This window comes from Pseudorca crassidens, chromosome 18 (genome assembly GCF_039906515.1).
Source record: "Pseudorca crassidens isolate mPseCra1 chromosome 18, mPseCra1.hap1, whole genome shotgun sequence".
Lineage (NCBI taxonomy): Eukaryota > Metazoa > Chordata > Mammalia > Artiodactyla > Delphinidae > Pseudorca > Pseudorca crassidens.
The window spans coordinates 79281372-79302583 of NC_090313.1; the positions used below are offsets into that span (position 1 = coordinate 79281372).

General features: G+C 38.9%; 1 protein-coding gene across 9 annotated transcripts in view; it reads right to left on the reverse strand.

Annotated features, from left to right (window-relative positions):
* The window catches only part of IFT88 (intraflagellar transport 88), a 75785-nt gene that overhangs the window by 49140 nt on the left and 5433 nt on the right, over nucleotides 1-21212 (reverse strand). For 7 of the 9 annotated variants that reach the window (XM_067713807.1, XM_067713802.1, XM_067713805.1 and 4 more), the window contains exons 2-11: nucleotides 20400-20495; nucleotides 16913-16975; nucleotides 11279-11335; nucleotides 10096-10149; nucleotides 9422-9485; nucleotides 8693-8762; nucleotides 5662-5752; nucleotides 4146-4250; nucleotides 1884-1986; nucleotides 701-815 (exon numbers count right to left, since the gene is read on the reverse strand). In XM_067713807.1, coding sequence (XP_067569908.1) covers nucleotides 701-815; nucleotides 1884-1986; nucleotides 4146-4250; nucleotides 5662-5752; nucleotides 8693-8762; nucleotides 9422-9485; nucleotides 10096-10149; nucleotides 11279-11335; nucleotides 16913-16975; nucleotides 20400-20489 — 812 coding nt within the window. In that variant the 5' untranslated portion in view covers nucleotides 20490-20495. The remainder of the gene's footprint in view (nucleotides 1-700; nucleotides 816-1883; nucleotides 1987-4145; nucleotides 4251-5661; nucleotides 5753-8692; nucleotides 8763-9421; nucleotides 9486-10095; nucleotides 10150-11278; nucleotides 11336-16912; nucleotides 16976-20399; nucleotides 20496-21212) is intronic. The other 2 variants (XM_067713804.1, XM_067713800.1) reach the window with 1 other exon arrangement.

Genomic DNA, 21212 nt, shown 5'->3' on the forward strand with positions numbered 1-21212 from the left:
AAGTACCTCAAGGGCATTGTGTTCTGTAAGTTAGATATTTGCTGATGATAATGAGATATCATGCATAATTCGAAAACAAACTATTGTGAAAAGTGGTATTTACAAAGAAATTAACTTTCACAGAGGCTTTGTACTGTGCCTAGGAGAAATTATGACCAGTGAGTATCCTGGTACCTTCCTATGTTCCCATAGTTATAACCAGACCATAAGGTAGTCTACTGTTTCTGCTCCTGAAATACTGTAAGAACAGGAAACATCCCAGCATCCCCCTCTTCCCCCCTCTTCTAAGATTCAACAGTAACCCTTCCTCTCACGCTTCCCTTCTCAAGCTGTAGTAAGAATGTAAGGAGGTCTTGATTTCCAGTCTTGCATTCTGGAGTCTGGTATGTTCTAAAGAACCGCTGTTTGATTTGGTGTTGGCAGTAAGCTGTATTCTGGCGCTAACTGCCCGCAGCGTTATTCCCTATATAGGCCCATTAGCTTAGTTTTACTCCAACTGATCACATATTATGCCTTCAACCTTTAACTTCCATCACACAAATGCATGCAAGTAGTCACAAGGGGACAGACCAAAGTACTACAGCTACAACAAGAATCTAACACCTCTCATGTACAGATACCATAAAGCACTCAGCCCACTGGCAACGCGTCAAGAGTGACCTTGTTTCTGAAGAACGACACTTAAATTCTACACACTTACCTCATTTCTTTATGGACACTTGGAATTTGATCTAAGGCCATTCGGTAGAATTTAATGGCTTTGGAATAATTTCTTTGCTTTAAATAAATATTTCCCATATTCACTTTCAACCGTCCTAATTGAAAAAAATTTAATGAATATATAATATCCTACTTTGTTCACTTTTTCTATGATATTTTAGATGACCTTAATTTATATTTTTTGAAGGTCTTCTCAACTTATGAAGCTTCAGACATTAACTAAATTTCTCACTTTAAAACAGTTATACTATTTTCATGTATGTGCACACTAAACTTCTGCAAGGAATTGGAACTTAAGACAGATGGATTCCTGGAAACATGGCTAGAAAACAAGAGTGACATTATAAAACTGGAGTTCTGTTCTTCTAAGAAAACATGGGACTTAAAAAGTATTAGATAATTCAAAATTAGACCTTCTTTTGGGCGTTATTCCAGCATCTCCCAGAGCTGCAAGATGTACAGTTTATCCTTTTTTCCCCACATTTTCTACGGTAAGCATTTATGAATTGGTGAGAAAAAGTGTTTCTACAAAACTTGAGACTCAACTCAAATGCAACATCCACTCAGAAAGTTTGTCTAGACTTTCCAACTCGTACTCAAGTGACCCCACACCTCTTTTCACCAGGACCTGGGGGTCTGAGGTAACAGTCAGCTCTCCATAGTCCTGACCCTTCTCCACTCTGCAGGGCCCACCCCACGGCGCAGGATGAAGAAGCCTGGAGCTCAGGAACAAAAAGAGTACACTTACCCGGTTTAAACTATATGATGTAATAGTTTAATAAAATATTAAAGAAAATGATATTCTGATACACTTTAATACTGAGACCAAAAAATTACACAATATAAATGCTAAATATAAACAAAGGTCTCTTGTGGATAATTATACAAGGGAAAGCATGTTCTGTAGGTTGCCCTGGCTCATTCTCCCTGTGATACAGAATACTGTTTTCATTTACTGTTAGGCAATGTATCTTATACCAACTGTATTTCTTCATTTGTATTTGTGTGAATTTTCCTATCTTTAAGCAGGGCACCTCTATCATAAATATGAATTTGCTCAGAGTACAGATCATTTCATTATAAGAAAGCATAAAACGAGGAAATGGTAAATTAACGGTACAAAAGAACTATACTTATTGGAAAAACTGACTATACACACTTACCTGCATTGCTAAACATCTTATTTTTCACTATAACTTGATAGGTGTTTAGTGCTTCAGGATACATTTCATTAGCTGAATACTGACTGGCCAAGTTGAAAAGAACCTAAGGAAAAAATATTGCAAAGAGACACATAATGATCATTTTAGGTCCCTTTTGCCTATAATCTTTCTAGAGATTAAAACACTATAACAAAGTTAGATGCTTCTATCAAGATTCCCAACCCATTAAGCAATGAAGTACACAGAGAACACCTTGCATTCCAATATGAACCAGAACATTAAGACAGGTGGGAGCTTCCCTGGTGGCACAGTGGTTAAGAATCCTCCTGCCAATGCAGGGGACACAGGTTCGAGCCCTGGTCTGGGAAGATCCCACATGCCACGAAGCAACTAAGCCCGTGCGCCACAACTACTGAGCCTGCGCTCTAGAGCCCACGAGCCACAACTACTGAGCTCGTGTGCCGCAACTACTGAAGCCCGCGCACCTAGAGCCCGTGCTCCGCAACAAGAGAAGCCACCACAGTGAGAAGCCTGCGCACTGCGACAAAGAGTAGCCCCTGCTCACCGAAACTAGAGAAAGCCCACGTGCAGCAACAAAGACCCAATGCAGCCAAAAATAAAAAATTAAATAAATTTATAAAAAAAAGACAGGTGGAGCTTTCCTCTAAATTTCACCTAATTTTCCATGTATTCTTTCTAATTAATGGATTTGCTATCTTTTAATCTCAGGAAGACCCACAAAGAATAAATGTGTATTATTACTATGGCTGGTAATAAAAGGAATAAGGAAGAGAGTGGACCAAACTCTCTTTGTAAATATAAATTAAACATCATGTGGAATACCTTAAACCTTAATTTGTACAGTATTGCTGCTCTACGTGCAAATTTATAATTTAAATCATTAAGTTACAGTAAATTATGTTCCTAAAGGAAAAAAAATAATCATCACAAATTATTCCCAAATCTAAAGACTCCATGGAATTTAAAAATATTAGCTATAAAAAAAATATTAGCTATAAATAGTAAACATATAAAAATTCTTCTTGGGCTTCCCTAGTGGCGCAGTGGTTGAGAGTCCACCTGCCGATGCAGGGAACACGGGTTCGTGCCCTGGTTCGGGAAGATCCCACATGCCGCGGAGCGGCTGGGCCCGTGAGCCATGGCCGCTGAGCCTGCGCATCTGGAGCCTTGCTCCGCAATGGGAGAGGCCACAGCAGTGAGAGGCCCGCGTACCGCAAAAAAAAAAAAAAAAAATTCTTCTAAGTTCTAACGTCCTTTTTTCCACTTGTTTAGCATATGAAGACTTTTCCTACTGAAAACATACCCTTTTAAACAGCAGTATAAATATCAAAGAAGTGTCTTTTCAGAATTGAATAAATTTTGCTAGAAATTAGCTGGTTTTTTCCCCCTACTCTCCTCACAGAACATTATCTTATTCACCTAGTTTGAAGTTCTCTAAAATCACAGACCAAAAAGTCCACATTAGAATCTCGTTATCGGAACCTCCCTGGTGGCGCAATGGTTAAGAATCTGCCTGACAGTGCGTGGGTTCGAGCTCTGGTCCGGGAGGATCCCACATGCCACAGAGCAACTAAGCCCGTGAGCCACAACTACTGAGCTTGAGCTCTAGAGCCCGCGAGCCACAACTACTGAAGCCTACACGCCACAACTACTGAAGCCCGTGTGCCTAGAGCCCGTGCTCCGCAACCAAGAGTAGCCCCCATTCGCGGCAACTAGAGAAAGCCCGCGCGCAGCAACAAAGACCCAACGCAGCCAAAAATAAATAAATAAATAAGTAAATTAGAACCCCATTATCTCTCTATGTTTGGTGACGGATGTTAACTGGACTTACTGTGGTGGTCATTTCAAAATATATACAAATATCAAGTCATCGTGTTGTATACCTGAAACTAACAGAACACTGTATCCCAATTATACCTCAAAACAAAACAAAATGAATCTCGTTAAAGTATCCACACTGAATAGAACCCAAATATTAGCAATCTTCACGAGTCCTTGGCTGGTAGGTTTACAAGTATTTACTACATTATTAAAAATGACTAATTAACTAACTAAAGAAGATCACTGTACATACCAAAGATAAGAGTGGTCCCATGAACTAAAGAGTATTATTAATCTAATTCTGGGCACCTTAAGTCCAATAAGGCTTAAAGAACAAGAGAAAACAAAAAAGAAAAAGAAGTTCTGGAATCTATAAATTCTCGCCAAGGTAACTGTACTCAACAGGTACTTCATACTTACTGAGTAAGTTAAATCCAAATTGATGTTTTCTGGACTTGTAACTTGTTCTCGTTGCCTCACCAGGACTCTCTCTTTTCTTCCTGCATCTTTTGCCTTTTCTAAGGCCTGAAATCAAATGTATACTGTGTAAACTCCTCTGAGCACTCACACGGAATTTGGTGCATTCGGGAAGTGTCTGCGGGAAGCAGGGGTGGCTGCCATTACCCCTGGGTTCCCTGATGCCCCGTGTGCTCCTACCATAAACTCCCCTTCTATTGTTTAAACGGGAGCTCTTCCTCCCGCATGGAAAGGCCGAGTGTCTTCTCTGGGAAAAAAGAGGAAGCGTGGGGGTTAAGACCTGGAGCACACCTGCTCCACGTCGAGGTTCTCCATCACCTCACCTCCCACCCCCTTTCGGTCTGACCATGTCTATCTACTTCCTTTTTCCTCCCAACTCCTGAATCTTTGGTGTTTTAATTCAATCTCATGAGGTAGGAATTTAGGTGGATTTGTTTGGTTTCTCGGATGCTCAAAATACAGACAAGTATTGGATCATGGATCATGGATAACTGCTACCCAATACGACAACAGATCCTTAGTTTCGCTCAGATCTTACTCAGGATGCCAAGAACCTTTTATCAATTTCCACTGAGAGACTGACCACAGTCACATTAATTAAACATGGAATTTTTTTTTTAGAACTAGATAAAAAAGCACAGGTTCTGTGAGCAATAAAAGTAGCTTATACTGGGGCTTCCCTGGTGGCGCAGTGGTTGAGAGTCCGCCTGCCGATGCAGGGGACGCGGGTTCGTGCCCCGGTCCGGGAGGATCCCATGTGCCGCGGAGCGGCTGGGCCCGTGAGCCATGGCTGCTGGGCCTGCGCGTCTGGGGCCTGTCCTCCGCAGTGGGAGGGGCCACGACAGTGAGAGGCCCATGTACCGCAAAAAAAAAAAAAAAAAAAAAGTAGCTTATACTGAACCTTTCTAATGGTATTCATTGATCTGATAACTAAGTCACAGAAATTATATTTATGTGGTATGATGACCAAAGTAATGTGAACAAAGCAAACTAAGAGAAAAGATTCAATTTAAAAAAAAGCAGCAGAGTTGGATTGCCAAGAAGCAAACCACGATTTTGCAGTTTACCTAGGACAAAATACTTTAGAGCAGTCAGCCTTGAAGGAGAAAACAGCCCTTAGTGCTGTGTGTGGGCCATGGGCTCCACCTGCAGCAGGCTGTGCGTCCCATTCAGCAGTCCACCAGGCTGCAAAATTTAGCCAACTGATGCAATGGAATTTTTTCCCCTCCTTAAATGACCAATGTGAAAAATTACAAAATCAGCCAATTGTTTTGACTTCAGAGTTTATGAAGTAGAGTTTCAACTGCAGGTTCTCAAAATAATTATTTCAGTGAAAACTCTAAGGCCAGTCCACAACAAAATGAAAGTATTTATCTATACATGTGCTTACATAGGTACATACATAAAGATACATATGCACACACTTCACAATCTTGAATCTTATAGTTTATGAACTCACCAATTTTAAGTCTCCACAACTGTTAGCAATACAGCTTTCTTCTACCAACTCATTTACTTTCTTCTCTAATTGTCTTATCTTTTCTTCTGGACTGTTAAAGAAAAAAGTAAGTATATTTGAATCATTCAACCACTAACAATACACACAAAATTTAACCTACTTTTAACATTGTTCATCATGTGCTTATAAACTTTAAGAGTAAGTCACAGATAAGACAAATATATAAGGGGCCTTAAAGAATAAATGTGCCACTGTTTTTAATAACTACATTATATAATTATTCATAATAGTAAAAATAACCAACATTTATTTAGCATAAGTGTAATTTAATTTTGAGCTAAATGCTTTACCCTAATTATGTCACTTAATCTTCACAAGAATATTTGATACAAGTACTATCATTATCTCATTTCACTGACAGGGAAACTGAAGTTTAGAAAGTTAAGTATTGGCGGTCCAGTGGTTAGGATTCTGTGCTTCCACTTCAAGGGGCACGGGTTCGATCCCTGGTCAGGGAACTGAGATCCCACAAGACACACAGGGCGGCCAAAAAAAAAAAAAAAACGAAAGAAAGTTAAGTACTAAGCCTGAGATCATACAGCTAGTAAGTAACAGAGCCAGGATTTAAACACATGATAAGGTAACTCTAGGGCCATGCTATTGCATTACCATCCCCAAAGGAAAGCAGATTCTATGGCAAATGAAAACTTTATCTATGGTTAGAAAGACTGAAGACCCCATAAAAGAGAGAAAATTATTTACTACCAAATAGATACCACAGAGACTTTTTTTGTTTTTTTTTGGCCGTGCTGTGTGGCTTGTGGCATCTCAGTTCCCCGTCCAGGGATCGAACCCAGGGCCATGGCAGTGAAAGCACCAAGTCCTAACCACTGGGCCGCTAGGGAAGTCCCACTCACCACAGAGACTTCTAACGAGGTGAGGAAGTTTAAAACCCTGACTTCATTAGTAGCAAACGAAGTGTCCCCAGATCAGCCATGTTTCAAACACAACATCAGTGTTGCTTTACTACCACTTTCTTTCAATAAAACACAACACTCTGAATGTACGTTACTGCCTAAATAAACTTTTACTACAAATATATCACAGTAAACATCAATTCTCTTAATTCTCTACAAATGGACTTTTAAAAAGAACACAGGAATAAATTTCACAGTATAGGTTTGTCTATAAAATCATATTCTTCAGTAAAACCTGGGATTAAGACAACATATTTTATTAGTTTATAGAGATTGCAAAATTCTAATAATAGATGGTGGCTTTCTAAAGGTTAAAAAGTTCAGAATTCAAAGTACGGAATTCTATTTTCAAGCTGTCTGAAACACTCTAATAAATGTCTTTAAATGTTGCTTACAGGTTGTTATAATTAAGCCTAAAATATCAATATAAAAATGTAATGCTAAAACTCTGTAAGAGAATTTTATGAAGACAGTGAAAGTCACTACCCCATCCCTACCAGCCGCCAGGAGAATGAACTCTGTGCAGACACTGCTGGGCGCCTCCACAGGAGCCTGCCCCCGCCCTGCGTCCCTGAACGCGAAAGCTAGGCTACAGGAGAGTCTCACCCTCCTGCCGAATGTCTGGTTCCATCAGGCACGTGTGATGAATTTCTGGCCAATGAGAAATGAAGACGCGTCTGCCTGGGGCAGATGTCTCCCGGAAAGATCCCTGCTCTTCAAAGAGGACCTAAGACTGAGCACCTTCTGACTCTAGGTTTTATCAACTACAGGAAGGTTCTGAGCTCCCGTGGCCCTCCTGGAATCAGGAGGATGGGCAGGCTCTTGAGAAGAGCCAAGAGAATCAGAAAGAAGCTGAAGCAGCGTGAGGTTATTGAGAAGTTAAATTAACCATCCTCCAGGCCTCCTGTTATGGGAGATAATAAAACATTCTTGTTGTGTGTGTTTTTTCTGACGTTTCCAGCTGTTAGCAGCTGACAGGATCCTAAATGACATATTTAAGTAAGATAACATGTATTTGTTAGCAAACTTGCTGTCATTAACTAGGATACAAAGTACACTGACTTTCTATATAAGTTCCTTATTAGTCAAAAAGAGAAATTATGTAATTTATACAATAGCCCAAATACCAGGTTTAAGAATTACAATTTAAAAACATGAGCCCTGGGGCTTCCTTGGTGGCGCAGTGGTTGAGAGTCCACCTGCCGATGCAGGGGACACGGGTTCGTGCCCCGGTCCGGGAAGATCCCACATCCCGCCGAGTGGCTGGGCCCATGAGCCATGGCCGCTGAGCCTGCGCGTCCGGAGCCTGTGCTCCGCAACCGGAGAGGCCACAACAGTGAGAGGCCCGGGGACCGCAAAACAAACAAACAAACAAACAAACATGAGCCCTGGAAGTAGACCGCCTGGGTTCAAGTCTCAGTCCTGCCGTGTACTAGCCTGACCCAGCGAGCTCTCCGTGCTTCCCTCCCCCTGAACTGATGACACAAGAGCTCAGGGAAGCTCGTGCACAGCGCAGGGCACGCAGTGATCGCACAGAGAGCACTCGGTAAATGCTGGCTGCTATCACTATTTGTAAAATCTAATGGTGCTTAGATATCAGTAAATGTACACAGCTGAATTTACACCGTAGCTTTTTAGCTACTCTCTAGTCAATGGCACAAAACTAAGTTAATTCTACAAAAAATTATATTTCTCAATATCAATATGACAAACTAACTTATACATTTTCTTAATTTTTTTCTTTGAAATATTCTTTTAAAATAAGAATATCTTATTACATGTACAGCAACATTTGGCCTTCAAGAGAATCAATACTGGCACGTACAAAAATCAGATACATCTTCGAGTCAATAATATTACAGTAAAACTGCATGGAATACACAGGGCTGCTTTTCTGAGACTTGATTCTTTTGCTAGTTCCGAGAACCAGGGATGATGCTTTGGTTACTATTCTGCTGACATGAACTTTTCAAATACGTAAGGATTATGTACTTGAGAAGTAAAAGTTAAGAACATGCAACCAACCACAGCAGAGCAGCACAGGACTTGCATACCTGTCTTCGTTCCTGGCCTCCAGGGGCGGTGCAGGGCCCCGCGACTGACCGAGGGGGTCGAACGCAGAGCCTGAGACACAGTCAAGAGTTCACGTTTAGTGCTCAATCCAGCACAACTGAACGGATATGAAACCGCGCACATGCTATTTAATTTACCTATTTATTAAATGGAATGGACATTTTTATGCTTACATAAATATTTTGCATATGAAGAAACCGGTAAGATTTTTAACATACATAAAAACATGTAAATAAAACTGTGTGTTACCATGTAAAAACAAAAATAAATATCTCTCAGTATTTATTTCTCCCCCATAGTAATCTATCCCTATTATGAACTCTAAATGGCCAATCATGTGAGTAATAACCTGGTATTAGCCTTTTAATTTTCCATTACTGGTATAATAATCATTAATTTTTGTCATAACAATTTTATTTAAAAATTATTATTTAACTTATCATATATTTAAATACTGTTTTCACCTTTAATTCTTTAGCTCTAACTCACACACAAATTTTAGATGTAGAGCTCGGCATATTTTGGCAGATTACATGCCAGTGTAACTACCACCTCAACTGGGATGCAGAACATTTTCATCACCCCTTTCCTTTCTTAATGGTACCTAAAATAATCAATGGCATGTTAGATATGGTAATATATTTACACATACAAAAACATTTAAAAAATTTAAAGATCTGAAAAAAATTAATAGCTGAAATAGAACAAACCTCTCAAAGCTGCTTTGGTAAAACCAGCTGCTCTCACTGCTGTCATGGGTCTAGTAACTCCATCCTTAGGAGAACAAGCATCATTTAAAGAGCATTCTTAAATAAGACCTGCCTCTTACTTGCAGAGCTGCACGACACACGTTGTAAATACAGCCTAGCGTGTAACACTGGTTTCGTCCCCTGCCGGCTTGCTCCGTGCTCCCACCTCCTCATGTGCCGGCCTGTCTGCACTTCACCTTTCCTCTGTCAAATTCTGATTCCTTGTCTAACTGGACTTACTCCCAGTTTGAAAAGAAAAGCACTCTTAAGGATTTTTAGATAGTACCTTACGCAGCTTAGTAGCTGGCTACTCCCCTACTTTTGGTTGGTCTCCTATATGCCTAAGAGAGAAACCACAGAAACTGCTGTAAATGACAGCAAAGGAAGAGCGGGTCCCAGAGTACATCCTACAAGCAAACTATCAGGCCTATGTCCATTCCCAGTGGGATTTCATTTGAGACCTGAGTAAATAAATCCAAAGAGACTTTGCCACCAAAGATTTCAAACGGTCCAAACTTCAGCCCACAGTTTAAAGAACCAGGGTCACTATATAAGTAACAACTTAAAAAAACTTTGGTAATAATATTCTAAGTCACAGGAAAGGCCCAAAATGAACACCCACACCATGGAGATACCTGAATAGCCCCTGTCATTGGTCTTCCCATTGACGATGCCAGGGATGTCTTGGACTAGTAAACAAAAAACTAAGTTAAAACGATTCCAAAAAATGCCTACATTTAATTTTATAAACCAAAGTATAAAAGTTTTCTTTATAACATTTTTTCCTTCATCCTATTGGCAAGTAAACCTAAACATAATTTTTTTCCATTTATCTCCCGAGGATATAGGATCAAACAATAAAACTCTAAAACAGGCATTGGCAAACTATAACCCGCAGCCTTTGTACTGGGACACAGCCGCAGTCCATTTGCCTGTACATCGTCTGTGGCTGCCTCTCTGAAAATGCTGAGCTGGGTTCCGAAGAGCCTAAACCACAGGGCCCTTCACAGAAAAGCTTGCTGTCTCCTATTCAGAAACATCACCAAAAACCAAATTTATGAGTGATACCTGCTTTGGCTGATTAATAAACGTATGCATCACATGACACACTGTTATATAACGTATAAGGCCACTTTCTTCATTCACAGGAAGGGACACTTGGAAGGCAAGTGCCCGGGACCTCTAGGTTCTAAAACCATTTTTATGACCCCTAAGAAATATTATCATACAGACTAGGAAACACTATTTCACCTCATTCCTCCATTTTTCTCCCATTCCTTTATTATTTCACATAAGCTAAAATATCCAAATTGTAGGTACTTTGGGCAAGATTTAGAAGATTTTATTTTATGGATTTTAATATAGCATCTTTCCTCCAACGATCTCAAATAAAAGCAAGACCCAATTATATGCCTCTGAAGTTTTTCTTAAATTTTATTTTTTCATGTATTAATTATTAAGTTTTTAAAAATTATAAACATTATGTTTAAATAACATCTAACCTCACATAAGATATATGAATGGAATACACATGACATTTGGTTATATTATATAGAAAATTAAAAGAAGTCAATCAACAAACACGAGGTTTACAGGTAGGAAAAGACAATAAAATATTTTCTGTTATATTTAAAACCAAAATGACTAGAATATTCAAAGCTATTAATCAACAATATATAATGTTCATCACTAACCAAAATGGAAAATATATCCAGGTCATGGGCTGAAAGGTAGCCAGACTTATTTAGAACTAACTGCCTAAACTGAACTTATGTATGAGAAAATGCATCTTCATATCTTCAGCTTAAGAAAACCTACCCCACATCCAGTAGCTACAGGTCTAGCAACTGCTGTGCTTGGTATTTTAGCAGTTATCTTGGGGAGGAAAAAAAACATAGTTAATAGAATTCAGATTAAGTTATATAATAGAAAACTGGAAAAGAAATAGAAAATATAGGCTCATCAATAGAGAAATATTTATATAATATTTAGAATAATTTCTTTTAAATTATTCTAAATATTAACGAGCTCAAGTATTTTAAGTATCAGGAAGGAGACCTATTCTGGAACTCATTTTAAAGGAGAAAAGGGACTTTAGAATGACTTGAGGGGCCAATAAGACAGATGAGTCTTCACGGTCACGCCTACCATTCATTTTGCGTGATTATCACTGCCAGACCGCTGGGTCTAACAACAGACAGAGGATCTCAGGGAATCTGGGGTTGAATCTCAGCTCTCCCTCCACTTGCTTGTTTATTTTATCTCTTTGAACCTAAATGTTCTCATCTCTGAAATAAAGATACAAAGTATGTTGATCACAAAGTTGTAACTGGAATCAAACAGGACCACAGAGGTGAAAAAGTGCGCTAAACAGGTTAGCTGTTGGGCATCTTTGTTTAAGTATTTGATTAAAACATCACTTTTAGAGGAGTTCTACTTCTGGCTTGACGGACCACTGTTTTAAACATCTCTCCCTCTAAGAACTACTAAGGCGGCTGGGGACAAAAATATTTTTGCTAAAAATCAGTTTGTATACATTAGAGAACCATCAAGGCCATGAGGAATTACAAGGCCTCAAGCTGAGGAACAGAAGGGAAGACTGAGGGCTGAGCTGCGTCTGGGCTGCTCTTCTCCCAGGGGTGTCTGTTAATGCGGAAGGCCAGGCCGCAAGGGTGAACAGAGCTTTTCACAGAAGACAGGACTGAAGACATAAACCCTGGAGCTGGGCCTGCTGAGGTGGCAGCCCTGGGAATCCTCCAGTATTCAGACTTGACTAACCTCCAAAGGCTACACTCAGACTGGAAGGGAAATCAGAAGGACACCAGCCCTTGTAAGACCTGAGCCCAATTCAGAATCATCTCAAACTCAACTGGCTTGAGGTGATTCAGGGTTCCTTGCATCTCTGAGGCCATAAGCAAAAGTAAATTCTCTCCAGTAAAAGGTATCTGTCCTGATAAGGCAGCCACTACCCACATGTGGCTGTTGAGCATTTGAAGTGTGGCTCAGGCAATAGGACCTGGATTTTAAAACGTTACTTACTTTTAAATGATTTAAATAGTCACATGTGGCTAGTGGTTATCACACTAGACAGCAGAGACATACAGCCGTAAATTATCTCTAAAAATTTTCATTTACAATGCCTGGCATTCAATCTAAAACAACCAGACACATAGGAACAAGACTACCTAACCAAAACCAAGAGAAATAAATGGAAAGACAGGCAGAAGGGGAAACATGCAATGGAAACATCAGACACAGGCTTTAACACAACTATGGTCGATACGTTCAGCGAATTAAAAGACAAGATGACAATTTCAGTAGACAACTAAAAACTATAAAAAATGGATGAATGGAAATTCTAGAACCGAAAACTGAAAATAACGTAAAATTCTGGCATTGTCCAGAAAGTAGTAAAATACTAAATTATACTAGACTTTGATAAGTTAAAGATGAGTATTGTAATCTTTACAAAAACACTAAAAAATGGCTAAAGAATGTAAGCTCCCAAGATAACAGAAGGAGAAATGGAATAATAAAAAATAAACAAAAGAAGATAAGAGGGCTTCCCTGGTGGTGCAGTGGTTGAGAGTCTGCCTGCCGATGCAGGGAACGCGGGTTCGTGCCCCAGTCCGGGAAGATCCCACATGCCGCAGAGCGGCTGGGCCCGTGAGCCATGGCTGCTGAGCCTGCGAGTCCGGAGCCTGTGCTCCGCAACGGGAGAGGCCACGGCGGTGAGAGGCCCGCGTACCGTACCGCCAAAAAAAAAAAAAAAAGGAGATAAGAAAGGAGAGAAAATGAAACATAAAAAAGGCAGGAAAAAACAAACAGCAAATACTAAGGCAACAAATTTAAACCAAATCCGTAATTTCATTAAATGTAAATAGACTAAAAGAAGAAGATTATCTGACAATATTAAAACAAATACAAAAAACCCAGAGCTCTATTCATGCTGCTAATAAATACATCTTAAACATACAGATATGAGAATGCTGGAAGTAAAAAGATGGGAAAGACATACAATGTAAACACTAGACAAAGAGAGCCTGAGTAGCTCTAGCAATATACTAATATTTGACAAGACAGACAAACAGCATTACTAGAGATAGGATATTTTATAACAATAAAAGGGTCAATTTAACACAAAAATATGACAATTCTAAATGTCTCTACTCCAAATATATAAATCAAAAACCTAAAAAAAGGAAGAAAACCACAATCACAGTGTAAGATTTGACCGTTTTTCTCATTAATAGAACTGTAGTTCCTCTCCACAAAAAAAAATCAGTAAAAATACAGAAAATTTGAACAAAACCATTAACAAACTTGACTTAATTGACAGATAACAGGTCTTGGAAAAACATGAAAAGGAAGGATGTGGGTCTCAGCAATATTTTTCTGTGAGAACAAATTGAAGGAAAGAGACCATTTTTCTTTTTAACTACTCACTAATGACTAGATCTGTTCTTCTGGGTTTTAGTTTTGGCACTGGACTGATCTCTTAAGTGGACTGGATCCTACGTTACCTCTTTCTTTCTTCACCTTGCACCCTCACCCACACTGCCTTTCCTCACAGATCTCAAGGGCAATCTGAACTGTGCACATCCTTAAATATTCAACTGTAAATCTATCTTCTAAGCAGCCTCTTCTGATTGTCCCAACTAGTGATAAAGAACTTATCTTTGTGGTCCCATAGCAATTTATACTCTTTTTACAACACATAATATATTATGCCTTGTAATTTCTATTTCTGTCCATTTTATTCTCCTCCTTAAGTTCCTCTGGAGCTAGCTGGAATTTTATCCCTCTTAAGTGAGCCCAGTCCCTTTCATATAACAGTTGCACAAATTTTTCCCATTTAATACAGTACGTAAGGTGTGATGAAAATATCATTCAAGGCGGCTGGAGACCTGAGCTCTGTCCTGGTTACAGGTAAGTGTGAGACCTCGCCTCCCCAGGCTTGTTTTCCTCATCCTAACGTGAGGATCTCTGAAGTCATTTCTAAATATGATGAAGGACCAGCCTGGAGACATTACCACCTGTCTGATACCCAGAATCACTAAACTGAAGACAATGTTTGCTTATTTACTAAGTCATGTGATAAAGATCTGTGGAGGACCCACAGCAGGCAAAGAGAGAACAATATGATGGTCTGCCTCCTCAGAAAGCTTATGGCCTTGTCATTAGCCAAGTGTAAGAACTTAGCCTACAATTTTCTTTCCATAATGAAGGTAAACTTAAAATTAAAATATAGCTTGTGGAATGTGTAGTCAAGAATTGACTTCACCCAAAGAGAGGTCTGGCTTTGCCCTTTGCTACTGGGAGGAGATCTGCAGGCCCCTGGAATGTCCTGTATGACACACCCCTGTTTGCCTGGGGGCTCTGGCCACCAGACAGTCTAAACTTCAGACTTATGAGCCTGAACCTCCAGGAGGGGCTGGAGACTAACGGGCAGCCATGAGGACAGTATGTGATGGAGCTCCATGAAAACTCTGGACACCACAGTGGTGGGAGGGCTTCCTTGCTGGCAATCCTCCCAAGTACCGTCACCACTCAGAGTGGCTGGGAGGTTAATGCTACCCAGGGCTCCACAGGGAAAGGATGACCAGAAGCCCCACGTTTGGACCCTCCCAGACTGTGCCCTGTGTCTCTCTTCTCTGGGCAGATTTAACCTGTATCCTTCCCCTGTAATAAACCGTAAGCATACCAGCTTTCAGCAAGTTCTGCGAGTCCTTTCAGAAAAGGACCAACGCTGAAGGTGGTTTTGCAACTGGTGTCAGAAGTGAGGACAGGGGCTTCCCCGGTGGCACAGTGGTTAAGAATCTGTCTGCCAACGCAGGGGACACGGGTTTGAGCCCTGGTCCAGGAAGGTCCCACAACCGCGGAGCAACTGAGCCCACGAGTCACAACTACTGAGCCTGCACTCTAGAGCCCGCGAGCCACAACTACTGAGCCCACATGCCACAACTACTGAAGCCCGCGCGCCTAGAGCCCGTGCTCCGCAACAAGAGAAGCCACCGCAATGAGAAGCCCGCACGCTGCAACAAAGAGTAGCTCCCGCTCGCCGCAACTAGAGAAAGCCCGTGTGCAGCAACAAAGACCCAACACAGCCAAATAAATAAATAAATAAAAATAAAATAATTTTTTAAATAAATTAATTAATTTAAAAAAAATTGGTCAAATGATCTTAAACAAGGGTGCCAAGACCATACAATGTGGAAAGGTCAGTCTCTCCCAAATGGTGCTGGGAAAACTGGATATCCACACAAAAGAATGAAATCAGACCCTTAATCTTGTATCACATACAAAAATGAACTCAAAATGGATTAAAGGCCCAAACGTAAAAAGACCTAAAACTATAAAACTCCTAGAAAAAAAACATAGGGGAAAATTTCATGGCATTGGACTTAGTAATGATTTCTCAGCTATGACACCAAAAAGCACAGGCAACAAAAGCATAAACAGACCAATGGGACTACATCAAATATAAAAACTTTTGTGCATCAAAGAACCCGATCAACAGAATTTTAAAAAAGCAACCTACAGAATGGGAGAAAATATCTGCAAAGCATATACCCAATAAAGAATTCCTACAACTCAACAACAAAAAAATCAAATAACCCAGTTAAAAAATGGGCAAAATACTTGAACAGACATTTCTTCAAAGATGATCTACAAATGGCCAAAGAGCATAAGAAAAGACAGTCAACATCACTAATTATCAGAGAAATGCAAATCAAAACCACAATGAGAATCACCTCATACCCATTAAAATTGCTACTATCAAAAGAATAGAAAATAACAAGTGTTAGTGAAGCTGTAGAGAAACTGGAACCCTTGTGCACTGTTGGTGGGATTGTAAAATGGCGTAACCACTATGGAAAACAGTATGGAGGTTCCCCCAACAATTAAACATAGAACTACCATATGATCCAGCAATCCCACTTTTGGGTATATATCCAAAGAATTGAAAACAGGGTCTCAAGATATTTGCACACTCATGTTCGTAGCAGCACTATTCACAACAGCCAAGAGGTGGAAGCAACCCAAGTGTCCATGGAACAAAATGTGGTCCATCCATACAATGGAATGTTATTCAGCCTTAAAAAGGGAGGAGATCCCGACACAGGCTACACCGTGGATGAACCTTGAGGACATTATGCTACATGAAATAAGCCAGTCGCAAAAGGACAAAAACCGTCTGATTCCACTTATATGTAGTACCCAGAATAGTCAAATTCATAAAGACAGTAGAAGGGTGGGGGCCAGGGGCTGGCGGAGGGAGATGGGGGTTGTTGTTTAATGGGGACAGAGCTTCAGTTTGGGAGGACAGAAAGTTCCAGGGATCTGTTTCACAACAATGGGAATTAATTTAACACTACCAATGTGTACATTTAAGAACAGTTAAGATGGCATAGTATGTGTTTTTTACCACAATAAAAAAAATTCACTTACTGGAGGTCTTCTGCCGTGACTAGTTTTCACAGCTTGCTGAAAAGCTGTGTCATTCTCCAATTCCTAAAACGAAAAGGCAAATTTCACATCCAACATGAAGTGACAATTTTTTAAATGTTTAACCTCGACTGCTTGGTGTTCATGATCCTCTATAATCCACCGTCCTCCATCTGCTGACATCCAGGTAGGGCTCAAGGACTCCCGTCCTCAAATCCCCCTCACACTGTACAAAATGCCAAAGTCCCTTCCCCCCTCGGGGAGAGGAGTAATGACAATGTCAGTCAAGTTTAAGGCCATTTCACTGGCTACTGTTCAAATGGGTGCTATCAACACACGTGGTTAAAAGATCAAGTCTGCAAGGATATGGTCTTTCTACTGTTTCTCTTTTCCAAGCAGCTGGAGCAGTAGGAACAGAGAATCATCCCCATCCTTTTTCCCTCTCTCCCTCCCCTCTCTTCTTCCATATTCTGGACCATGGCTAGGAGCCTTACCTGAGAAAACCTTAGGACAGAAAAGGCTGTATTCTCTCCCAGAAATGGGGCAAACACTTGCTCTGGTTTCATCTCTGCTTGCCCAAGTGAAAATGGCTTTTCATCTCACGGGAGAGGTAAAGTCTGAGATTCAGACTAGAGCCAGCCTAGGCTCCAGCGGGTCCAACCTGTGATGCCACTTGGAACCAAAGCCTCCGTTGAAATAAAACATTACTATGCTTTGCTGATTCCTGACCTATGCTTACATTCTCCCTGAGGAATCTGAGGAAAGTAACATTAGTCAAGTGCAAGATACCAGTGTTTCCGAGTTTCCTGGACAAAATGCCATTGTAGCCTCTCTCAAAAGCACCAAGCCTCGCCAGCTGCCAGTCTAAGCAGCCTTTGTCCCCCGTCTCTTCAGCAGCACAGGTTCGGCTCTAGCCCTCCAGACATCTGTGCTCAGTTCTCACACTCACCTCTGATTTACTGCAATCTACTTCCCACAGAAACATACTTGCTGATTATTAAAAAACAAACACAAACAATACACAAAAAATGGAGTCGATATCAATTAGCTTTTTAAAACCTTGGAGACAATTAAAGTAAAACGTTTGTATAACCAAAACGCTAATACAATGTATTTTAAATGTGATTATGTACAAGGATTCTTCTTTACTTTTACTTCAAATAATCTTCATAATCTTCCATATCAACTACATAAAATGCAGTAAGTACACAAGTCTCAGCCATAGAAACCAGGCAACTTTCACACGAAGCACAAAGCCACGGGCTGCCTTTGAAATAATTATACTACCTTGGCACATCTTTTAGGAAAAGCCTTCCAATATTGCTCAATTATTAGTAAAATTTGATTAATCAGCTCAGTGAAGTCTCAATGACAAACTAAAAACTGTCAACAAATTCTCCATTACAAATACCAAATCAACACAATTTTTGTCATTTTTTTCCTTTGTTCATGATTTGATTAACAATTTGCATAATCTATGAACACCTTAGCAACTGTTTCAAGTAATTCAGCTATATATTAATTTATACCAATTAATTAAAATAAAAGAAAACCACGGGTAAACCAAATTTTTTATTTTACTGTGTGATTTATTTTTGTGTATGATATTCTGAATATTTGCTTCAAGTTAAATAATGAAGCCACACTGTGATGACCTGAAGAGTTAGGAAGTTTCTCTGATGTTTTTAAGAATGATTATGATGGTATATTAATTCCACTTGTGGGACTCTCCCCAAGGAAATGTTTGATCACAATAGAGAAAATTATTTAGGCATAAAATTGCTCATTGTGCTATTGCTATTAATAGGGGCAGAAAACTATAAATAATTATCCTATAGTCAGAAAATAATCAACTGTATGTAGTCGGTATTATGCAGCCATTAAAATTATATTTAAATTTTTAGGACCATGAAACTTTGTTTATGATGTAGCCAAATGTAAATAAGCAAACAGAAAAGTAAACGTTAGTTCAATTCCAAACATGCGAAAAGAAAACTGTATGTGTCTGCATGAACGAAAGACAAAGCAACAAAATGTTAACCGTACTCATTTCTGACTGCTGGGTAAATTATGGGTAATTTTGTTTTTCAACAATGAGCACATATTTTTTTTTTTATACATATAACTTTTACGACTGGGAGAAAGGGGGAGATTCAATGGTTTTCATAATTTATACTAGCTTAGGAAAATGCCCATGCTTTAATACAAATTTTTAAAAACTAGTCTATGTAATCATATCCGTATAAGTGTTTGTATACAGGGACGGAAGAACCTGAATATATTAAAAGACAAGGGAATACAGCAAAACATCGGGTGATATATCTAATACAGGTGATCTTCAGGTAATAGTATTCATGTCATTTTATTTTTTTCTCCAATCTTATGTATTTTTCAAATTTTCTATGATGAACAGTATCTCCTAGATTTTTTTTTTCTCCTAGATTTTTATTTCATATAGAGTAAGTGAATGATTTCTATTTTCTTTTCTTGCTTTCTCTCTAGGTCTCCAATTCACAGGCAAACTTTTTTCTCCAGAGGAAAAAACAATTCAAAAATGACTGAAAGCCATATGAAAAACTCTAGAATGAGATTTCCTAAATTAGTTTAAAGTCCTCTAAATGCTAATATTTGATTCTTAAATACTAGCAAGTAAATTAACGCCCACATCCTTCATCCTTACTTTTTTTCACACGCTAATTAAAGATAACTTTATAAAGAGTTTTCTTTGGTTTTTGTCTTTTACAATTTGGAAACTATAACTCTCACAATAATGTAAACAGATTTAAAATATTCAAGTATTTGTCTTAGCAACAATTTCATCCTGTAATTACTATACTACTAAATATTAAGCAGATATAGGTTTGTTGACATAAGCGAATATTCATAAAAGGGAAAAGGTTACGAAACAGTACACACAGTATGATACCATTTTATCCAAAAACATACAGATACAGTATACATATACACATACATATGTGCATAGGGAAACATTTAGCATTAAGCACTGTAAGTTAGTTAATGTTTATCTCTGGGTGGTTTATTTCTGGGTGGTTTCATAGACAGTTTCTATGATTTTAATTTTTCTTTATATTTATTTCTATTCTCTAATTTTTCTATAAAATACTTGTATAATTTAATTCAAAGAAGAAAAATAACTACATGACATTTCAAATTTAGAGCATTAAAAAAAACTGATTTTAGGTACTTCAAGTGATCTAAATCTTGTAACTTACATATTCAGATAATTAGTACAGAAGAATACAAGTATATAATTGATCCTAATTCTTTCCCATAGACTTTTTCACATCTTTATGCTGCAATTATTACTACTGGTAGAAAGTACAGTCTTCAGTAAATAGCACTTTTCTAGGCTTTTAATCAACTTACTTAATCTAAAGCATGATAAAGCAGAACCCTCAAATCCAAAATTTCCATGAACCAGCTGGTTAGCAAAGACCAATGTAAAAAAAAAACAAATTTTTTTTTTTACCTCGGTATCATAGGTTGGATTGTAGTCATTATAACCAGAATAAAGATCATCTTCATCTGTCTCTGGGGCCAGGTGTACATTTTCCATCATTTGTACCTATGAAAAATCACTGCTGTAAATGTATTCTTCGAATAAGAAATAATTGTTAATTGAAATAAAGTATACCTATTTAACAACCTTTCTGGTCAAATTTATCTCTACATGTGTTTATGGCTTAAACTTTTTTTCATTTCAAATTCTTAAAACTAGATATCAAAACAGGCACAAAGGTCAATGGAACAGAACAGAGAGACCCCCAAAAACCCATACATATATGGTCAACTGATTTATGACGAAGGAGCCAAGAATATACAATGAGGAACGGACAGTCTCTTCAATAAATGGTGCTGGGAAAACTGGACGGCCACATGCAAAAAACAAATCTGGGCCCCTACCTTACACCATAAACAAAAATCAACTCAAAATGGATTAAGGACCTGAAACAATAAAACTCCTAGAAGTAAACATAGACAGTAAGTGCCTCGACATCGGTTTTGGTGATATCTTTTTTGGATCTAACACCAAAAGCAATGGCAACAAAACTAAAAATAGATAAGTGGGACTATATCAAATTTAAAAGTTTCTGCACAGCAAATGAAACCATCAACAAAATGAAAAGGCAACCTACTGAATATCTGCAAATCATATATCTGATGAGGGGTTAATATCCAAAATATATAAAGAACTAATGCAACTCAACAACAACAATAAAAACTCGATTAAAAAATGGACAGAGGGGACCTCCCTGGTGGCGCAGTGGTTAAGAATCCACCT